At 41.2% G+C, this 21,897-nt stretch overlaps 2 protein-coding genes across 4 annotated transcripts in view; one reads left to right on the forward strand and one right to left on the reverse strand.

Moving 5' to 3' along the window:
* Positions 1–16,986, reverse strand: part of nit2 (nitrilase family, member 2) — a 27,406-nt gene extending 10,420 nt beyond the window's left edge. Inside the window, exons 1-5 of one of the 3 annotated variants that reach the window (XM_043701151.2) lie at positions 16,872–16,986; positions 10,658–10,846; positions 5,005–5,123; positions 3,912–4,032; positions 2,702–2,790 (exon numbers count right to left, since the gene is read on the reverse strand). In XM_043701151.2, the coding sequence (XP_043557086.1) occupies positions 2,702–2,790; positions 3,912–4,032; positions 5,005–5,123; positions 10,658–10,688 (360 nt within the window). In that variant the 5' untranslated portion in view covers positions 10,689–10,846; positions 16,872–16,986. Of the gene's footprint in view, positions 1–2,701; positions 2,791–3,911; positions 4,033–5,004; positions 5,124–10,657; positions 10,847–16,749 lie in introns of all 3 variants that reach the window. The other 2 variants (XM_043701153.2, XM_043701152.2) reach the window with 2 other exon arrangements.
* Positions 16,987–17,136: 150 nt separating this feature from the next.
* LOC122555301 (histone H4) lies at positions 17,137–17,448 on the forward strand. The gene has a single exon (XM_087993193.1). The coding sequence runs from the start codon at positions 17,137–17,139 to the stop codon at positions 17,446–17,448; it is 312 nt and encodes a 103-aa protein (XP_087849319.1).
* The last annotated feature ends 4,449 nt before the right edge of the window (positions 17,449–21,897 follow it).

Raw genomic sequence — 21,897 nt, forward strand, 5'->3', positions numbered from 1 at the left:
AGAGAGAGAGAAAGAAAGAGAGAAAGAGAGAGAGAAAGAAAGAGAGAAAGAAAGAGAGAAAGAAAGAGAGAAAGAAAGAGAGAGAGAAAGAAAGAGAGAAAGAGAGAAAGAAAGAGAAAGAAAGAGAGAAAGAAAGAGAGAAAGAGAGAAAGAAAGAGAGAGAAAGAAAGAGAGAAAGAGAGAAAGAAAGAAAGAAAGAGAGAAAGAAAGAAAGAGAGAAAGAGAGAGAGAAAGAAAGAGAGAGAGAAAGAGAGAGAGAAAGAAAGAGAGAGAAAGAAAGAAAGAGAGAAAGAAGAGAGAGAGAGAAAGAAGAGAGCGAGAAAGAAAGAGAGCGAGAAAGAAAGAAGAGAGAAAGAGAGAGAGAAAGAGAGAAAGAGAAAGAGAGAGAGAGAGAGAAAGAGAGAAAGAAAGAAAGATAGACTGACTTGAGCGGGACCTGTGAAGTCCTTAAATAGGATGGCTGTAAAGGCTAGCACTCCAGAGGACGATATATAAGGAACTAGGTTATGTTTGAATGAAGTATTACTGTTAGTTCAGTTCACAAGTGTTGGGATAAAACCCTAAAGAGCTGAAAATGTGTTGCTGGAAAAGCGCAGCAGGTCAGGCAGCATCCAGGAGAACAGGAGAAGGGCATAAGCCCTTCTTCAGGAATGAGGAAAGTTTGTCCAGCAGGCTAAGATAAAAGGTAGGGAGGAGGGACTTGGGGGAGGGGCGTCGGAAATGCGATAGGTGGAAAGAGGTCAAGGTGAGGGTGATAGGTCAGACTGGGGTGGGGCGGAGAGGTCAGGAAGAAGATTGCAGGTTAGGAAGGCGGTGCTGAGTTTGATGGATTTTGACTGATACAAGGTGGGAGGAGGGGAAATGAGGGAACTGGTGAAATCCGAGTTCATCCCTTGTGGTTGGAGGGTTCCTAGCGGAAGATGAGGCGCTCTCCTCCAACTGTCGTGTTGCTGTGGTCTGGCGATGGAGGAGTCCAAAGACCTGCATATCCTTGGTGGAGTGGAGGAGGAGTTGAGTGTTGAGCCACAGGGTGGTTGGGTTGGTTGGTCGGGTGTCCAGAGGTGTTCTCTGAAACCCTCCACAAGTAGGCGGCCTGTCTCCCCAATATAGAGGAGGCCACATCGGGTGCAGAGGATGCAATAGATGATATGTGTGGAGGTGCAGGTGAATCTGTGGTGGATATGGAAGTTTCCTTTGGGGCCTTGGAGGGAGGTGTGGGCGCAAGTCTTGCACCTCCTGCGGTTGCAGGGGAAGGTGCCGGGGAGTGGAGGTTGGGTTGGTGGGGGTGTGGATCTGATGAGGGAGTCACGGAGGGAGTGGTCTTTACGGAATGCTGATAGGGGAGGGAGGGAAATATATCCTTGGTGGTGAGGTCCGTTTGGAGGTGGCGGAAATGATGGTGGATGATGCGCTGTACATGGAGATTGATGGGGTGGTAAGGTGAGGACCAGTGGGGTTCTGTCCTGGTGGCGGTTGGAGGGCGGGGCTCAAGGGCGGAGGAGCGGGAAGTGGAAGAGATGCCGTGGAGGGCATCGTCGACCACGTTGGGGGGGAAATTACGGTCCTTGAAGAAGGAGGCCATCTGGTTGTACGTTTTTGGAACCGGTCCTCCTGGCAGCAGATGTGGCGGAGACGAAGGAATTGGGAGAATGGGATGGCGTTTTTACAGGGGGCAGGGTGGGAGGAGGTGTAGTCCAGGTAGCTGTGGGAGTCGGTCGGTTTGTAGTAGATGTCCGTGTTGATTCGGTCGCCTGAGATAGAAATAGAAAGGTCGAGGAAGGGGAGGGAGGAATCTGAGGACTGTCCAGGTGAATTGAGGTCGGGGTGGAAGGTGTTGGTGAAGTGGATGAACTGTTCAACCTCCTCGTGGGAGCACGAGGCGGCGCCGATACAGTCATCGATGTAGCAGAGGAAAAGGTGGGGGTTGGGGCCAGTGTAGTTGCGGAAGATGGACTGTTCCACATATCCTACGAAGAGGCAGGCATAGCTGGGGCCCATGCGGGTGCCATGGCTACTCCTTTCGTTCGGAGGAAGTGGGAGGATTGGAAAGGGAAGTTGTACAGGGTGAGGACCAGTTCAGTCAGTTAAAACCCTAAAGAGGTTATTTAAAGGTTAATATATTTAAACAAGAAGAAGCTATCCTCAGTTCCACTCAAAACGTTGAAGTCACAGGTGGCTTAAGCCACTAATGTGTTAGTTACAGCATATGTCATGTTTACAAGTGGCATTTTGGGTACTACAGGAGCTGTTTCCTTTCAATTTATTGAAATGTTTTGGGATAATGGGATTACACTTTTACCTTGGTTAAATCTTTGAATCTGAATCTGTATTATAAGTAGATAGTTTGAATTGTTCTATTTTATCTTCCTTTATTCTGTTCCACTGTTAAAGCCAAGTCTGCAGCAGTGGGTGTTTACATTTCAGTGAGAGACAAAATATTTTAAAAATAAAGAACAAAACTAAACAAAATATAATCTATCAAGCCAGGTTTCTGTCTGAAATCTGACTTGTTTCATCAATCGGGATCCTAGCAGTAGCTGCTTGATATCACATTCAAACCTGTAGGAAATTAATATTTTATTTTGGGCATTCAGAGAAATGGAGCTTTCCTCTTAACAGCCTTATTTAGCCTATAAAGTAGAAAATGCTCTTCTAACTCACTGCACAACTCAGTCACTGCTTCATAATAAAGAGTTTAAACCTTTCTATATTTCATCAACATGGATCCATTTGGTGCAAACACTGTGCAGGTGTTGTAAAACTTCCCACCATCTTCCTCTGGAATGGAACCTGTAAAATCACAAGCAGCCATTTATACTCAGCTACTGTTGGCAAAGTATTGTTTCAAATCTATCAAACAATTTTACAAATACAATATAAAATAACACATTGCCCAATGCTTTCCTTTTTATTCTTGGTGCCTTATATTAAAACAGGTATCATTGGTTAAAGATGTGAATAATGTGTTTGTATAAGGCACTGATATTTTCAATATATCCCAAAGCGCTTTATCCCTAGTGCAGTGGCTGTTGTCATGTCAACAAGTGTATCACAGACTGCAAAAGCAAGAATGACATGACATTCTGGAGTTACATAGATGATACTGCACCCTGGCAAATTGCTCCCTGCTCTAGTTCAAATAGTGCTACAGATTCTTGCATGTCCCCCTGAGCTGCCATGCTTGATTGTATAACAGAGCGGGCTTGGAAGTTCAAGGTTGGGAATGGACATGTGCAGGATGCTCAGGGATGAAATGTCATTTTCTTAACTCCCCACAATTAAGTACACTCACCCAGGGGATAAATGGTAGTAGGTGGGCAAAACACCTTGTATGCCTGTTTAGGGATGGGGAGTGCCAGAAAACAAGAGGCACATTATGTGCTCAACTAATGCACTAAAGTTTCTCTTCAATACTATTGCGAACAGCTCAATCAACAATACACAATAATCCAATGAAAATGCAGAGATCTCTCAAATACTACACTGAAATATAACTGGAATCTAGACAAAAAGGTAACAGTATGATGCATAACCTATGTGCATCTCACACACAGCTAGAGTGAAAACAGCTCTATAGTATACATGATCCTAAAATACAATTGTGATGTGCCTCTGATTAGAATTTATCAGCTGACTATATAAATTCTATATCGCTATTTGTCATTCTGCACCCATTACCAAGTTTCATAACAGAATTTTAAACTAATGCACTCAGCAACAGCCAGTTTTACATGCTCAATTTTATTTTCCATTGAAGTTTAGATTAGAAATTATACTTTGTGTTTTAGTGTGAAAATAGGAGCTTCCAAATTCCAATCATTAACTACTGAACAAAAAGTTGCTTTGTGAAGTAGAAAACAGCAATTAAATTTATTGGTTTCTTCCTGCAGTCTGCATTAACCCATACTGACCTCCAATAAGGTGAATCCCATTATCCTTTGCTACTTCAGACAACACTTGAGTTGACTCGCCTGGGATTTTTTCTGCATACTCTGGGAAATAATTTGTTCCATATGGAGAATTGTAACATTCCTGTGGTTTAAGATACATGAAGTCTTTAAAGCAGATATTCAGAAAAACCAAAATATACAATATTTGTTACTATCATGACCTGAATTTAGTTCAGGGTTATGGCAGTGTACTTCATTAAAAAAAAGGCTATACTCAAGTCTATACTTGTCTGAACAGTCTGAACTATATAATAACGCACAAAAACAAAAGCTCAGTTTATAAGTACCCTTTGAATTCTTTTTCAGCATTATACATTTTATGCCCCAAAGGTGTTTTCCATATGATTTTTTCTTCCTTTCTTTTGTTTTTAAGATGAGAAACAGATGTTTGGCTCATTAAAATCTAAAATCAACTAGGAGAAAGTGAGGACTGCAGATGCTGGACATCAGAGTTGAGAGTGTGGTGCTGGAAATGCACAGCAGGTCAGGCAATATCTGAATACCTGATGAAGGGCTCTTGCTCGAAACGTCAATTCTCCTGCTCCTTGGATGCTTCCTGACCTGCTGTGCTTTTCCAGCACCACACTCTCAACTCAAAGTCTAAGCCCATCTGTGATCCTAATTGTTTAATGCAGCATATAATGGCATTCTGAGTATCTGTACTATTCTATCTCCGCTGCACTGTCATACAGGCCAGTTATGGCATTTGCTGCCTTACACATTCTATCCCAATCTCTGTTTCAAATCTATTTTGCACCAATCTAAATCTATGTTGTCTAGTACTGAAACAAAAACAGATGGTGCTAGAACCTGCTGAGTATTTTCCACTAATTTCTACTTTTCTTTTGAGTTTTGTTTGTTGTAGTACTAGCTACTAAATCTATGAATAAAAGCAATAGGAATAAGCATAGGCCCTACGTTCCCTCAAGCCTGTACTGCTATTCAAAACAGGAAAGGCTCCACTTTTAAGTTTTGATGATAACTGGAAGGGTTAAATTGTGCAACAAGAAAGATAAATGGCTGTTGAACTTTTGTTGCTGAATGTTTTACCTACAGGGAGTGCTACAACCTTTGCCCCCTTCAATGCTGCTTCCTTCACCAATGTTCGGACTTTGCTGAGGTTACTGGCTTTCAGAGGTGACACTGTGAGCTGAATAAGCGCCAGACGGAATTCTAGGAATAAAACGCAGAACAGCAAATAGTCATTAATAAATAACTCAGTCACTATCGGCCTGGTATCGACTAATCTTGACCACAGAAACACACATTTGGTCCACTCACAGAAGGACGTTTTGCACCTTTTCAATCTGGAAATTCTGCCTAATTTTATTGAGCCTAGAGGTTAGCCATCGTCTGTGTAATTATACATTTATTTTAAACAAGGATTGGAGTGTTACACCATTCTTTGTGCACTTATTGTTCTGTCAAAATGGGGTTATCTTCCTTTTAGGCCATAAATTAAACACAGGCTCAAGTCAATAAGAGGTCATTTGTTGTTTGGCCCGGCAACTGTGGAAATGTTTAGCTCCGGGCAGCACCATCAGAAGGATCCAACATTTTAAGACTGTGTCACATCTGCGAATGCTATTTAAATTTGTATTACAGGCAGGTTTACTATGATGCAGATCATAATATTGGTAGATATACCATTTAATATCAACAGTACTGTTAAATTATATAAACACCACTAATACTAAAGTGTGCCTGTGCATTTCTTTCAAGTAGTAAAATTTGACTTACATTAAATAAGGTCATCCAAAGGTTAGTTACTAGTATTGTAGTTTGAAATTGTCATTCCTGCAATCAACTAGCACATTGGTTCACAATTCATTAATGTTTTAAAGATTTTCGTTATTGCAGTTACTTTGCTTCAAGCTTCTCCTTTTCCTATCTGTGACCTCTCCCTGTCCTTCACCTAGTGGAGAATTTGTCAATCCTCCAAACTGGCCATTCATGTACCTTGACCTACCACAGATAAGCTATTGTCAATTGTCTAGGCCTTAGTTTATATATGCTCTCACTGAAAGTCATAGAGATGTACAGCACAGAAACAGATTCTTCAGTCCAACTCATCCATGCTGATCAGACATCTCGCCCCATTTGCCAGCATTTGGCCCATATCCCTCTAAAGTCTTCCTGTTCATATACCAATTTAGATGCCTTTCAAATGTTGTAATTGTACCAGCCTCTACCACTTCTTCTGACGGCTCACTTCATACATGCACAATCCTCTGCATGAAAAAGTTCCCCCCTAGGTCCCTTTTAAATTTGTCTCTTCTCACCTTAAACCTATGCCCTCCAGTTTTGGACTCCCCACTCCAGTGAAAGCATCTTGTCTATTTACCCTATCCATGTCCTTCATGATTTCATAAACCTCTATAAAATCACCCCTCAGCCTCTGACACTCCAGGGAAAATAGCCCCAGTCTATTCAGCCTCTCCCTATAGCTCAAATCCTCCATCTCTTGCAACATCCTTGAAAATCTTTTCTGAACCCTTTCAAGTTTCATAACATCCTTCCTATAACAGGCAGACCAGAATTGCATGCAATATTCAATAGTGGCCGAAGTCCTCCATTCGTCCTCCTCCTTCTGAAGCCTCTCTTTTTTACCCAATTTTTCGGTTATTGGTGTTGATACCTCCTCCTTCGGCTTGGTGCCATTTTTTAATCCAATAAAACTTCGTGAAGGGTCATAGTAAATTTTATCACTTTACTGTATACATTATTTTAGGATTTCAGCTGATTAGACAAGTCAGATCCCAGATCCGAAACATGACTCGATAGGCCATAAATTTTCCTGTTCTTTGAGTTTACCGTGGAGCTCAGTCATTCAACTAATTAACAAGAGGCTGTGAATGGACTTCTAAAAAAAAGACCACAAAAGTTTATTACATGAGAAAAAGGCTAACAACTTTACACCAGACAAGAACTATTAGACTTATCTTATCACAAACATCAGCAAGAAAGAAGCATCCCTTCCATCTCAACAATATACTTATAGACATCAAATCGCAGTGAGGGCCTGCCCTCATTTAGATGGCACTGTTGTAATCTCTCTCTCCTAGATACCCTTAAAACAACTGCCAATTCAGCTTATTATTACTTAACATTGTTTCCGTAAACATATGTCCTCCAGCCTTGAAGAATGGCTTCCTCTCTTACAGCCCAACAGCCACTTGTTTCGGGAGCTTTCTTCATCTTGACTTGTAAACATGATAGGCTCTCTCCCCAGCCCTGGCTGCCTGTATAGTGCCAATAACAGCACCTCTGCTGCTATGGGCCTCTTCCCTCTGCAGGAACCTGCTTCTGGTTCTTTCCTGTTCTCTCTGATGTTCATAAAAACTGAAATCAGCAAACAGTAGAGCAATTATCTCCCGAGGTGACTTGCTGTCCGTTGAACTAAAAACATCATTTCTTGTGAATGCTGCTTTGAACTCAAACTTCAGAATGACTTTTAAAATGACAAATTTTCATAACTCTGAAAATTCATTTTTCATGAACTTCTAAACCTAAGTTCACAAATAATAATACATTATGCACCTTCATAACAATCACAAAGAACACCCTTTGTTTCTTAGCAGCTTGGTTCATACCTTGCCACAGAGGTTCATATTAGATAAGAAAAACATTGGCCTGTATAGGAAAGACATTTTGTTATACATAAAATCAAGATAATGAAATTCACAAGATGCATCGAACAGGCATAATCATCCCAAAAAAATGACACCAAACTTATAAAGGAGATATTAGAAAGGGAGGCTAAATACTTGGATAACAAGTAAGTTTGAAAGGAAGGTCTTACAGAAGGAAGAACAGGTGGACAAGTAGAGGCTGAAGGTAACTCCAGACTTTAGGGTCTAGGCACCTGAAGGCAGTGTTTCTGGACCTGGCCACGGTGCATCAGAAGGTCCAACAGCAGGCTGTGGAGGAAGTAGTCTGGTCCAATAACTTGTCTGCTTTCTAATGTTACCAATGACCCAGTAGAGTAACATGTATGCCTCAGCCTTCCAGGACTGTTGGTATGAGAGGGATTGAATTATATCATTATCCTTGGGAATATCATTTTAATTGGGATTTCTTAAGGTTCCTGTTAAAGTTTTTGTCTGTGCTCCAGTTTATCAGTTGTGCCACAAGAAAGGGGTACTTACACCCTTTTATAATTAATAAAGTTCTAGGATTGGCTGAAGATTGGGTGAAAGAAGCCAGGGAAGATACAGGGGACCAAAATTGGGGAAATGCAGGGTTTTCAGCAAGTAGTCAGGCTAGAGGAGAGGTATGGTGAGGCTATGAGATGATAATTTTTAATTGAAAGTGCTTGGATACCAACCTGAATGTAGATCAGTCAGCACAGGGATACCAGGTGAATGAGAACGTGGGCAAGAGTTTTTAATGAGCTTAATTTAAGGAGGCTTGAAGGTTGGAAATCAGCTAAGAATGCATTGACATAGTCAAGGCTATAGGTTAAAAAAAAGGCAAGATTGATGCTTTAAATGGAAGCTGGGCAGAGGTAAATGCAGTGATGAAAGAAATTATGGAGGTTGAAGCAAGCATATCTTGTGTTGAACTTTCGAAGGATATACTAAATTTCTGTGGATACAGGAAAATCTTTCATGACCATTAGCCTGAAAAATTAATCCTGTTAATTTCTCCACGGATACTGCCTGGTCTGCTGAATATTTCCAGTATTTTTATTTTATGGTACACTTATTGGAAAGATTAGCTTAAGGTTACGGGGAAGTGGGTGGGGGTATGATGAAGAAGGTACAGATGAGTGGATGAGGTCTGGATAAGTCTTTGGGAGATTTCAGAGCGAATGGTGCAGAGAGTGGGATGGGAATCCATTACTGTGGATCGTCTTGATGTGACTCTGGAATCAAGTGGGAATAATCCTACTGAGCTCAATGATATGGAAGAAGGATTAATGAATGGTCAACTGTGCCAATGCTTGAAGAGAGGCCAGTGAGATTGAAGAGGGCTTCTGCTGCTCAGTCATGGAGGATGTCAGTTCCAATTCAGGCTATATCCACATAACGGTGTGAGTGGAACCGCAATTGCACATTCAAACACAAGTTCTGAGAAATATAGGGATGAATTTGAAAGATGGCAACTGGTTTAAGAATGGATGTTGGATGTTTGGAGGGGGTTTGAGAGGAGTGAGGGGAAGATAGTGTCCACTTTCACAGTCAGGGGGTCACAGCCCCTGATAAAAGGGGGCATTTACAATGTTATGGGAACATGAAAGTCAGGAATAGTAGTTGGATAGTCAACATTTGGAGTTAAAAGAGAGTGGTTTGGGTCTTGTAAGTTAATTCAGGCCAGAGAAGATGTGAGGGGGAAAAATAGGAGAGATGCTAAACAGAGATTCAGAATTAGGCACAGGGGGGTTTGAGTGTACATTGGGGAAAATTGTGGCACAACTGTTAGCTGAACAGATGGCTTCAACCTTTGTGACAAAGAAATCCACTAGTACCTTATACATGTAGTGCAGGGGGATGGTTAGGGGTTGCCAATAGATGGGAGAGCTTGCAAATACATCCACCATACAAATAAAACAAAGTGGATGCTGGAAATCTGAAACAAAAACAGAAATTGCTGGAGAAACTCAGCAGGTCTGGCAGCATCTGTGGTGCAAAAACAGTTAACGTTTCGAGGCCAGTGACCCTTCTTCGGAACTGGTTTGGTATCCACCATTCAATCTGTTAGCTAAATTGTGGTGCTGTAATCAGTTGAGTCAATTAGTATGTATTGTAGCCACTATATCAACTGTGGGAAAATACTCATGCAATCAGTCTCAAAGTGTTTAGATTCTCACTTCAACAAATTGTGGGCGGCACGGTGGCACAGTGGTTAGCACTATTGCCTCACAGCACCAGAGACCCGGGTTCAATTCCTGCCTTAGGCGAATGACTGTGTGGAGTTTGCACGTTCTCCCCGTGTCTGCGTGGGTTTCCTCCGGGTGCTCCGGTTTCCTCCCACAGTCCAAAGATGTGCAGGTCAGGTGAATTGGCCATGCTAAATTGCCCGCAGTGTTAGGTAAGGGGTAAATGTAGGGGTATGGGTGGGTTGCGCTTCGGCGGGTCGGTGTGGACTTGTTGGGCCGAAGGGCCTGTTTCCACACTGTAAGTAATCTAATTCAATCTAATCTAAAAATTCCCCAAAACTGGATTTAAGCTTAATCTTATTGGAAACAAGGTTTAAGGAGAATCACTTCTGGAACGTTTAGACAGGATACAGCCAAACTCAAAGCCATGTTTTAGAATTCTATGATTCTCTGTTTCTGGAGGACAGGGGGGGGGGGGGGGAGTAACCTATTGAAAAGAACAGTTTTCTTTAATCGGATTCATTGAAACACTATTATTTGCCGCAAAAAAAAACACTTTTTAAAATGCTCTATGCAACAAAGCGGTAGCCGCTTTAAAGATGCGACAGAATTTACAATAAACTATAAAATTAATCTCGCGGATTCTTTTAAAAACAAAAGGACGGACGAACTCGGTTGAACACCATGAGTAGTATTTAACGACTTCGCAAACATACTTGCAGAGATCTTGAAATCAAATAGTTAGACAGAAGCCTGTATCTGACTAAGAGTAGCTGGGTCCCTCAAACAACAGCAACAAGTATGTGGAACGGGTTTGGAAATTGCAAAAAAAAAACAAAACCAAGGGAGCAATAACATGAATGTCTATGGCCTTGTAATAACTTACTTGTTGCCGCTGCTGACATGTTGTCAGTCATGGAGAAGCCCTCGACAGTGGAACGACTAGGGTGAAACTCCTGCTTTTTCAACTCCACTGGCTGGGGTCACGTCGCTTTGCAGCGGGCGGGGAGATGCTCGGGAGTTGTAGTATTTCACTCTGCCTGAAGTGGACTACAGAGGCTGCAGGCGGAAAAACCTGGAACAAAGTCAACCATTCATTCAAGTCACTAATGCGGAAGTGCCCAGTATGACTTGAAGCTCTTAACCATTTGTGCTAGTCAAAAACCTGGGTGGGCATTATATATTTTTTCTCTCGATTTGTTACAATCATTGTGCTTTAATCAATTTAGATGAATATATGTTTAAAATGTCAATATCCAGAAGCAAAAACCAATAACCTCACAACTTCTGGAATCTATAAATGGGAGATATCAGCTTTCATATTTTCTTTAGATCGCTTGGGTGTTTTGCCTGTGGTGGATTCAAAACTAAACACTTACATTGATCAAGCCAGATGACAAAGTTGCAAATAGAAAATGGAGCTGACAGATGCCTCACCAGCAATCCAGCTTTAAAACCGAACCTGAAATGCTAAGGAGGGAAAGGATTGGGAACTGGCCTGGGGATTTATAGCGTCAAGATTATAAAGGCCTACTGCACAGAAAAAGCTTCCTCGATCTATCGAGTCTCACCGGTCAAAAAAATAACCATCTAACTATTCTAAGCCCATTTTATAGCTCTTCCCCATAGCCCTGTGTGCCTTGGCATTCACAAGTATACATCTAAATACTTAAATGTTATAACTGTTTCTGCATTTACCATCCTTGCAGGCAGTGAGTTCCAAATGTCTGCTATTCTCTGAATGATAACATTTTTCTTTACATGCCCTCTAAACGGCCTGCCTCTTATATTAAATTTACACTTGCCATCACCAATCCCTTCACCAAAGAGAAAAGCTCCTTCTTGCCTACCATGTCCATATCCCTCATAATTGTACGCATCTCAATCATATCCATCCTCAGTATCCTCGGCACCAAGGAAGTCAAGATTAGAATGGTGCTGGAAAAGCACAGCAGGTCAGGCAGCACCTGAGGAGCAGGAAAATCGACATTTCGGGCAAAAGTCCTTCATCAGGAAATTCCTAGCTAACAGCAATTGTTACAGCTAACCTGAGAATTCAACTTTTAAAAAAAGGTTTTGTGATTTACACATGAAAGAAGTGAAACTATCATGGTATTCGAACAGATGAAACACTCAACAGACAATCAAGGTATTTTTCAATGTATAATTTCTGTTACGTCACACTGTAAATTTTTACTATAAATTCTGTGCCTTACAATTGTGTATTCCACAATCACCTGATGAAGGAGCGGCGCTCTGAAAGCTAGTGCTTCCAATTAAGCCTGTTGGACTATAACCTGGTGTTGTGTGATTTTTAACTTTGTACATCCCAGTCCAACACCGGCATCTCCAAATCATTTAGACAATTCAACATGGATAAAATCAAATGTCACCTTTTAGCATTTACAAATCCAACTGTTAACTAAAAATGCATTTAAAGTAACCAAAATGTAATATTTTTATGTTAAAATTCAACATTCAGGACTAATGGATGCATTTGGAAAAACTGTGTACGGTCCTAATTAACCATGCTAACTATTTGATTTTTCTTTAACAAAGCAACCTATTTTGATATTCTACACTAATAGATCAAAATATACAGACATTTAAGATAGAAAGCAGTGATACAATTGATATACAAATCACCTAGAGAAATAAAACTCTTGGCCTGGATAGATTTCATCCAATGTAAAAGCCAGCAAAATGATAGAGGAGACATTATTATATTTTTATATAGATCTTAAAAAGGAAATTATGTCAGATGAGCAGCCAATTAACTCTCCATATTTAAAAAGAAAATGTGTGGACTAGGTCTGAAAACTGTAGGCCAGTTAGTTTAATGGCGGTGAGAAGAAAGAGGATGAAAACATTACTCAAAGATGTGTTAAAAGAGAAAAAAAGTAGAAACTGAAATAGAAGAGGATTCAGCACTGACTCTAAAAGTGAAGATCATGTTTGATCCACCTTATTCTATTCTTGGAAGTGACAGAATGATAATGAATATTAGATACACTTGGATTTCCAAAGGCCTTTCAATAGTAATAGACTCATGTTTAGAGATCTGAGGCTGGATTTTTACACTGTCCAAATAACTACCTCAGAAGGCTTGAAGGTGGAGTAGGGCACATAAAATCCAGTGGCTGGCCCACCTGCCACTTACTCGGTCTGATATTTCAGCTTGGAAAGCCTTCCCTTGGGCCTATTTAAATGGTATTGGTCATTTAAGGGCTTCATCCTACTTTCCTTATTGTACCAAAATTGAGACTGCTGCTCTCTAGTTCTGAGGAGGGGTCACTCGAGTCAAAACATTATCTCTGATTTCTCTTCACAGATGCTACCAGACCTGAGTTTTTCCAGTAATCTCTATTTTTGTTTCTGATTTACAGCATCCACAATTCTTTCATTTTTTTATTCATTATTCTACCCATGGTGGGAAAGTCCCATGCCACCAGGGTAGCCTTACAGCTTGGTATAGCTTTCAAAACGTTATTGGGCAATTGGGTCCTCTTCTGGATATTTTGCCATATGGCTTTTTGAATCCAGGCCCGCAAACCCTTGATGAGATTCCCAATGGACCCAAGCTCCTGAGCATTGGGCTACTCCTCCCCCAAGGTGACACTAGGACCACATAGGCCATCCATCCCATTGACCAGCATCCATGGTGGGACTTTCCTGACTCTTTAAGCTGGGTGGAACAGGGCAAAGACTGTGGAGCACCATTAATTCAACCCATGCAATCAGGGTTTAAGTAGCACCATGGACAGCAAGCTGAATATCAAACAGAAAGGGGTTTAAAGGAAGTCATACGGTAAATCGTGAGAAGTGATGTTTCACAATGACAGGTTCTGGAACACCGTTGTTGACGATTTACATAAACAATTTGAAAAATTGCACAGAATACCAAATTTGAGGCTATAGTTAATACAAATGGACTGAAACAAAATAGATCTTTAATAAACTTGCATAACAGTAAGATAATTTAGTGAATGGACTTCAGTATAAGTAAAAAATAGGAACTGAATGAGACCATTCAGCATGATCATAGCTGATCATCTACCTCAACCCCATTACCAACATCCCTTGATGCCCTGAGATGTAAAAGCTTTCAATCTTAGACCTGAACATATTCAGCAACTGAGCATCCACAACTCTCTGAGGTAGATAATTCCAAAGATTTACAACCCTCTGAGTGAAGGAGTTTCCCCTCATCTCTGTCCTAAATAGGCTCTACTCTTTATTCTGGGATTATGTCTTGGTTCTAGACTCAGCAGGTGGGGATACATCCTATCTTTATCCACCCTATCACACTTTGTAAGAAATGTTTATGTTTTGCTAATCACCTCTCATTCTTTGAAATTCTAGACAATACTAACCCATTCTTTTCAATCTTTCCTCATAAAATTATCCTGTCATCTCAGGATTTGTTTGGTGAACTTCTATTACATTCACGCAATGGAAAATCTATACTTCCTTATATTAGAGGACCCAAACTTTACAGAATACTCTAAGTGTGATTTCACCATGACATGATACAATACAGCAAGACATCTTTTTGATGTGCAGTAACACCAGTCATCTCGCGCTCTCCAATGAGATAGCAGCTTATGGTCCTCTGAGTCTTTGGCAACTTTTACTTTACTTCTGTACCTGAATGACCCTGTGATGAACATCAACATACCACTTACCTTCCTTATTGACTATTACATCTGTGTGCTTGCTTTTAGTGACTCATGAACAAAGACACCCAAGTCCTTTTGGACAAAATACTGACCTACCTCTGACAATTTAACAAAAGCTCCGTATTTTAGCTTACTTACAAAAGCGATAATTTCACATTTGTTAACATCATTTCCAGCTTCCAAGTTCTTGCTCATTCACATAGCCCTCCAAGTCCTTTGTTCCCCTTGCATCTTCCTCAATATTCACAATTGCACTTAGTTATGTGCCATTAGCAAATTTAGAAATATTACAAATCCCCGCATGTATTTAGCTGATGACAAATGAGGCCCTAGCTCTGATCCTTGTGGTAACCCCACTGATAACCCAACCTGCCTTCCTGAGAATGGTCCAAAGATGAATTGTGAATTGGCCCTTGTAAATTGCCCATAGTGTTCAGGAATGTGTAGGTTAGGTGCATTAGTCATGGGAAATGTAGAGTGGTTGGGGAATGGGTCTGGGTAGGATACTTTGCAGAGGGTTGGTGAGGATGTGTTGGGCTGAATGGCCTGTTTGCAGGATTCTAGGATTCTATTCCTACCCTCTGTTTTCTCAACACATTGAAGTGTACTATCCAAAATTGCATGTGCTCTAATTACTAAGTTCCTGTGTAAGACCTTATCAAATGCCTTCTGAAAAGTCAAATACACTATACCCTGGTTGTTTATTTATGTTACAAGTAACTTCCACAAAACAAAGTTTGGAAAACATGATTTGCCTTTGTAGCATGGGCATAAATGATTGTTTTTTTTCAGGTTAGTAGGATGTAAAAAGTGGTGTGCTCAGAGATCAGTGCTAGGATCTTGATATGTTTACATCTTTAATAAATGACTTAGGTGAAGATGTGGAAGGTATGTTGCCAAATTTGCCGACAATGCAAAGACAAGTAGGAAAGCAAATTGTGAAGATGACAAGGAGATTATAAAAAGATAGGGGTTAGGTAGGGGTTACATGGGAGTTAAATGGTAAGCAAACATTTGGCAATGCAGCATAATGTGGAAAAGTGTGAAATAGGCCATTTTCAGAGAAATTTCAGGACTTTGAGATGCAGAGGCATCTGGGTGTCCTCATGCAAAACAAAAAAATCACAAATGTTAGTATGTAGGTACAGCAAGCAATAGGAAAGTTCATAGAATGTTATCATTCTTTGGGAGGGGAATTGAATACAAAAGTAGGGACAAAAACAGAAATTGTTAGGAAAGCTTAGGAGGTCTGGCAGCATTTGTGGAGAGAAATCAGAGTTAACGTTTCGATTCGCTGCAGCCTTAGAACAAAAGTAGGGAGGTTATGCGTCAGTTGTACAGGGCACTGGTCAAGTCTCATCTGGAGTACTGCGTTATTGGTCACCTTATATAAGGAAGGATGTAAACATACAGGAGGCAGTTCAAAGAAGGTTTGTTCAACTGCGGTTGGACTACTGAGGTTTAGAAGAGTTAGAGGTGTTTTGATTGCAACGAGTTCTGACTGATTAGATGTGAAGCCATGATTAATGGGAGATCGAGGGATTACTGTTTAAAAATCATGGGTTGCCAATTTAAAACAGAATGGTGACTATTTTTCTCTGAAAGTATTGTTAGTTTTTGGAACTTTCTTCCTGAAAAGATAGTAGAAACAAGATCCTTGAATTTTTTTTAAGGCAGAGGTAAATAGACTTTCTTACCACCATTTGAAAGGTTATCAGGTGAGGCGGGAATATGGGTTTGGTTACTTACAATCAGGAGGTTGGGTGGGCTGAATGTTTGTAAATCGACGTTGATTCGGCACAACTTTACCATCCTTTTCGAAGTGTCGAATTATCACACCCTTTATAATAGATCCTAATATTTTCCCAACAACCGCTTTGTCATGCAGTGTAGCAGAACCCTACTGGACAGCATCGCTGTAATACTTATTTGAGTTAAAAATCACACAACACCAGGTTATAGCCCAACAGGTTTAATTGGAAGCACACTAGCTTTCGGAGCGACGCTCCTTCATCAGGTGATTGTCACAATTAAACCTGTTGGACTATAACCTGGTGTTGTGTGATTTTTAACTTTGTACACCCCAGTCCAACACCGGCATCTCCGAATCATGGATACTTATTTGAAACAGCTCTCCAATCAGCCCCACGAATCTACATTTTCTCCCTTCCAGTATTCACCCAATTTCCTCCTGCAAGTAACTGCTGAATTTATTGCCACCGACATTTTACGTATTGCATTCCCGATTCATCCCGCATGCCTCCATGCGTTCTGATTTACACGTCCGACCTTTGATTACCCGAATGTTTCACCTACCGGATGCAGTTACCCGCCTTCACTTTTAAAATATATGACTTAAAAATATCCAATTTGGAACAGGCTAGATAATCTGTAAATCTCGCTTCTACAAAGTTTCCTTACTCTTGATGACAGTCCAGTTTTTCCAAAGTAAAAAATGAAGCTGGAAGGAGTAGAGAAGACAATCAATCAACTCTCTCTCTATTTCCGGATAGAGCTGGAAATTGAAACATTTGGAGGCGGGAACACAACAGAGCGGTGACGTCAGTGCGCGTATTACACCCAGGTCCGCTTCAGCTCAAGATCTCTTTGAGAAGAAAGGGCTTGTGCTTCAGTCTGCGGTCGTTGTTGTTATCGGCTGGTTGGTTGAGTGTGGTTGTAGCGCAGCATGTCGGGACGTGGTAAAGGCGGCAAGGGACTGGGCAAAGGCGGCGCCAAACGTCACCGCAAAGTGCTCCGAGATAACATCCAGGGGATCACCAAACCAGCCATCCGCCGGCTGGCGAGGCGAGGCGGAGTGAAGAGAATCTCCGGCCTAATCTACGAGGAGACCCGGGGTGTCCTGAAGGTCTTCCTGGAGAACGTGATCCGGGACGCGGTCACTTACACCGAGCACGCCAAGAGGAAGACGGTGACGGCCATGGATGTGGTGTACGCCTTGAAGAGACAAGGCCGCACTCTGTATGGATTTGGCGGTTAAAAGGTCCCGTTCCAGCCCTCATTTAAGACGGACTTTGTGATAGTTTTTTAAAAATTTTGTTGGTAGAAGTTTTGGCTTCAGTAGTGCGCTTGGCTTGTGCTTTGGCGATTCGGGGTCCGTCTTGGGGGAGTCGAAGAGATGTGAGGAGATCGTCAAGATGTTTCGCTTCTGATTGGCTGGCTCGTAGTTTGAAAATAGACCAATAGGAATTGGCGGCGTTTGCTATCCCTCATTTGCATATCAGCGTTGATAAATATAGTCGGTCCACAGTATCCCCGCCACTTCCAGCTGCTCATCCTCATTGTCTAATTGAAATGCAAACACCCTCTCCCCCGCGTTTAAACTCTTCTACAATCATGATTTCATTCTTGTTTGATGCAATGGCTTTTTTTTTCTGCTTGGTGACAAGTGGGACATTTTAACTACCTTTTTAGTGCAGTGTGCCTTTTTTTCTTTTTTAATTTGTTTGCTGATTTGAATCTTGTCTGCTCTTTTATTGCAATAAACAGATGAGTTCATTTTTCCATATCGTTCTGTCTTGTGTTCTTCTCCTAGTCGGGCTGTTATGACCTGATTCTGGATTAGTGGTGCTGGAAAAGCACAGCAATTCAGGTAGTATCCGAGGAGCAGTAAAATCGACGTTTCGGGCAAAAGCCCTTCATCAGGAATAAAGGCAGTGTGCCTGAAGGGTGGAGAGATTAAATGAGAGGCTTTACCCCTCCAGGCCCTCTGCCTGTATTCCTGATGAAGGGCTTTTGCCCGAAACGTCTATTTTACTGCTCCTCGGATGCTGCCTGACCAGCTGTGCTTTTCCAGCACCACTCTACTCCAGAATTTGGTTTCCAGCGTCTGCAGTCCTTATGTTTTTACCCTGTTATGACCTGATCTTGACACATTTGGAATCAATTTGACATGAATCTCCCTCGAAGGGTAACTCGACCTTAACGCTAATTGCTCTTTCTCCACAGATACTGCTAGATGTGAGGTTATATAGTAATTTGTTCTTGCTTCTGTTTCTGACTTCCAGCATCCTAGGTTCTTTGTTTTATTTTTAAGCAGGAATCTAGTTGCCTGGTTACTTTAGCTTTTCTATACACTTCAGTAGCTTGCTGGGTTTTCGTTTGTAGTTGAGCACTTCCAACCAGTTCCAGCAATCTAGATTTAGTGTTTAAAATATAATAGGCCCTTTTTAGTTCTAAATTAGGTTTTGCTGTTCTAATTGTCTGGTGTTTTTTCCTTAAATCGTGAATTCCTAACTGCACTCAGTCTTGTTCAGGTTGACCTCCTGGCAGACTGGTTTTCACTGGCATGTAATTGACGTTAAGGGATGACTTAGTGGAGGTCTATTTTAAAGGCAATTCTGTCTGGGTTTTTGAAATTGAATTTTAAAAAATGAATCTTTTAAAAAGGCAGTTGATGGTAGGCCAATCTGTTTTAAACTTAATAGTAGGCCTCACCTGAAGTAGGAGGCTTATGGCAAAGGTTGAATTTAAGTCTAATCGTTAGAGCAGGAATATTTCACTTAGTGAAATCTGTATTAGAGGATGATTTGTGGTTGCTGTAAAATAAATGATTTCAAGGCAAGGAAATTTGATCTGCCTACTGCTATCATTCAGCTTGTAACTACATACTTTTACTTTGAACACTACTTTTCCTGGAGAGATACAGGAAATTATGTAAATAAGGGATGTCCTATGGACATACAGAAGATCTGATTTTCTGTACATCCTAGGGTACTAGGTTAAAAATCACAACACCAGGTTATGATCCAACAGGTTTATTTGGAAGTACTACTTTGAGTGCTGCTCCTTCATCAGGTGGTCATACAACCTGCCTCACAGTGCCATGGACCCAAGTTCAATTCCAGCCTCTGGCGACTGTCAGTGTGGAGTTTGCACATTCTCCCTGTGTCTGTGGGTTTGCTCTGATTTCTTCCCACAGTCTAAAAATGTGCAGATCAAGTGAATTGGCCATCCTAAATTGCCCATAATGTTGCCTGCAATATAGGGCAGGGGAATGGGTTTGGGTGGGTTACTCTTAGAGGGTCGTTGTGGGCTGAAGGGCCTGTTTCTATTCTGTGGGGAATCTAATCTTTAAGGATTAAATTCCATTTGCCACTTCAGCCTATTTGACAGTCAGTTTATATTGTCATCTATGACCTCCTTGCTAGTTACCATCAAACTTTTTAATGTCCTCTGCAAACTGTTTATTTATTCTTTGGGATGTGGATGTTGCTGGCTAATTGCCTGCCCAAAAAGCAATTTACTCAACTAATTGCTGTTGGTCTAGTCACATGTAGGTCAGATCAAACAAGTTTACTTTCCTAAATGGTGTAGTAGATCAGATGGTCTTTCTGACTATTGTCAGGTGTTTCTTGGTCATTGTTCGACTTTAGTGGCATTTGAATTGAATAATTCAAAGTTTGTGATAATGCCACTAGGCCACCAGCTCTCCAACTACCACCTCCATTCAAGTCATCACAATGCAAACAGGAGTTCTAGCTCAATCCTGTAATACAGTACTGGACACTAGTTGTTTAGCTTGGTGGCAGTCACAGATTATCATCCTCTACTTCCTAAGTTTTGATGTTATTTACTCTGGATCCTCGCAGCTCTTGACTCTAACCAGTTGGCTTTGCAAGACCTTGTCAAAAGCCTGACTGACAGCCAGGCAGACTGTATCAACTGAATTGTACTGAAAAGCTTAAAATGTAGTATAGTAGTAGGCCTGATGAGTTCAGAATTAATTTAAAAATCAGCACCAGAGTTAACAAAAGAAATGGTGGATGTAGAATACCTCCACTTCCAGAAAACATTCTGGATCAGTGTGCCACATTTACTCCAGATATCTAAGTCTCAAGACACAAGGGATGAGAAAACTTTCTGCTGATTACCATGTATTATCTTCCCTTAGCTGATGACTCTATATACCTCCATGTTGAATACTCTTGGAGGAACCACTGAGGGTAACCAGAATACTGAATGTACTCTGGATGGAGGATTTCAATGGCCAACACCAAAAGTGGTTTGGCAGCCACAAAACTAGTCCAGTCCTAGGCTGGGTCCATAGCAGACGGTAAGGGAACCAACAAGAGAAAAACATACTTGCTTTCCCTCTCGCCACTCTTGTCTGCCACAGAAACAACTGTCCACGTCAGTATCAATAAAAGTGGCAGCTACATGGTCCACTTGGAGATCTAGTCAACTCTTAACATTGGGAATATCTTATTAGATGATGTGTGCCACTATCACTGTGCTTGGTGGCACTGACTTTGAACAGATCTAGCAACTTGATGGGTCATCCATGAGGCATTGTGAGCTGACAACAGCAGCAAAATCTTTCTCCAATACAATCTGCAACCTCATGATCCAGTGTATTCCCTGCTCATTCATCACAATCAAGCCAGGGGATCAACCTTGGGTTCAAAGAAGAGTGCAGGAGATATGTTAGGAGCAGCATCTGGCATACCTTAAAAAATGAGATGTTACCCTCTTGTAGCCAAACAGCACAAGCACCAAGTGATAGTTAAACTTAAGAACGTAAGAAATAGGAGCAGGAATACACCATGTGGTTCCCTCCAGTCCACAAATTAACAACCCTTTGGGTGAAGACATTCCTCCACAGCTCAGTCTGAAATCTGGTCCCCCTTATTTTGATGCTTTGCCCCCTTGTTCAAGTTTCACCTGCCAGTTGGAACAACCTCCCTGGTTCAATCTTATCAATTCCCTTCATAATTTTATATGCTCCCATAAGATGAGATTTCCCTCCTTCTGAATTCCAAAATGTATAGTCTCAGTTTACTCAATCTCTCCATGTAAGTCAATCCTCTCAACTCTGGAATCAACCTAGTGAACCTCTTCTGCACCTCCTCTACTGCCAGTACATCCTTTCTCAAGTAAGGAGACCAAAACTGAACACACTACTCCCGGTGTGGCTTCACCAATCTCCCACACAACTGCAGCTCCTAGTTTTAAAATTCCATCCCTCTAGCAATGAAGGACAATATTCTATTTGCATTCTTAATTACCTGCAAATTAAGGTTTTGTGATTCATGGACAAGGACAGCCAGGTCCCTCTGCACAGAAACATGCTGCAAGTTTTCACCATTTAAATAATAGTCCATTTTGCTGTTATCCCTACCAATATAGATGACCTCACATTTATCATGACATGGAGACAGCGGTGTTAGATTGGGGTGGACAAAGTTAAAAATCACACAACAGCACTTTATATAGTCTGTTATGGACCAGGCAAGAACTCCTCAAATTCTAAGAGCGTAGTCCCTGATCCTAACTTTGCTAATTGTTTTAAGTAGGTGTAAGTGGATATTCCAGGAGAGATGTAGCTGGTCAAACCACTTAGTTTTATCAAAACAGAATTTACTTACAAGATTATGGAACAAAATACACAAAAAAGGAATAATAAAAAACTTAAACTATCCGAAAACCC

The sequence above is a fragment of the Chiloscyllium plagiosum genome, unplaced genomic scaffold (assembly GCF_037043375.1).
Source record: "Chiloscyllium plagiosum isolate Xiang-an unplaced genomic scaffold, Cpla_swu_hap1 HiC_scaffold_12, whole genome shotgun sequence".
NCBI lineage: Eukaryota > Metazoa > Chordata > Chondrichthyes > Orectolobiformes > Hemiscylliidae > Chiloscyllium > Chiloscyllium plagiosum.

Coding starts and splice junctions, on each gene's coding strand:
- LOC122555301 (XM_087993193.1), top strand. CDS start 17,137: ATGTCGGGACGTGGTAAAGGCGGCAAGGGACTGGGCAAAGGCGGCGCC.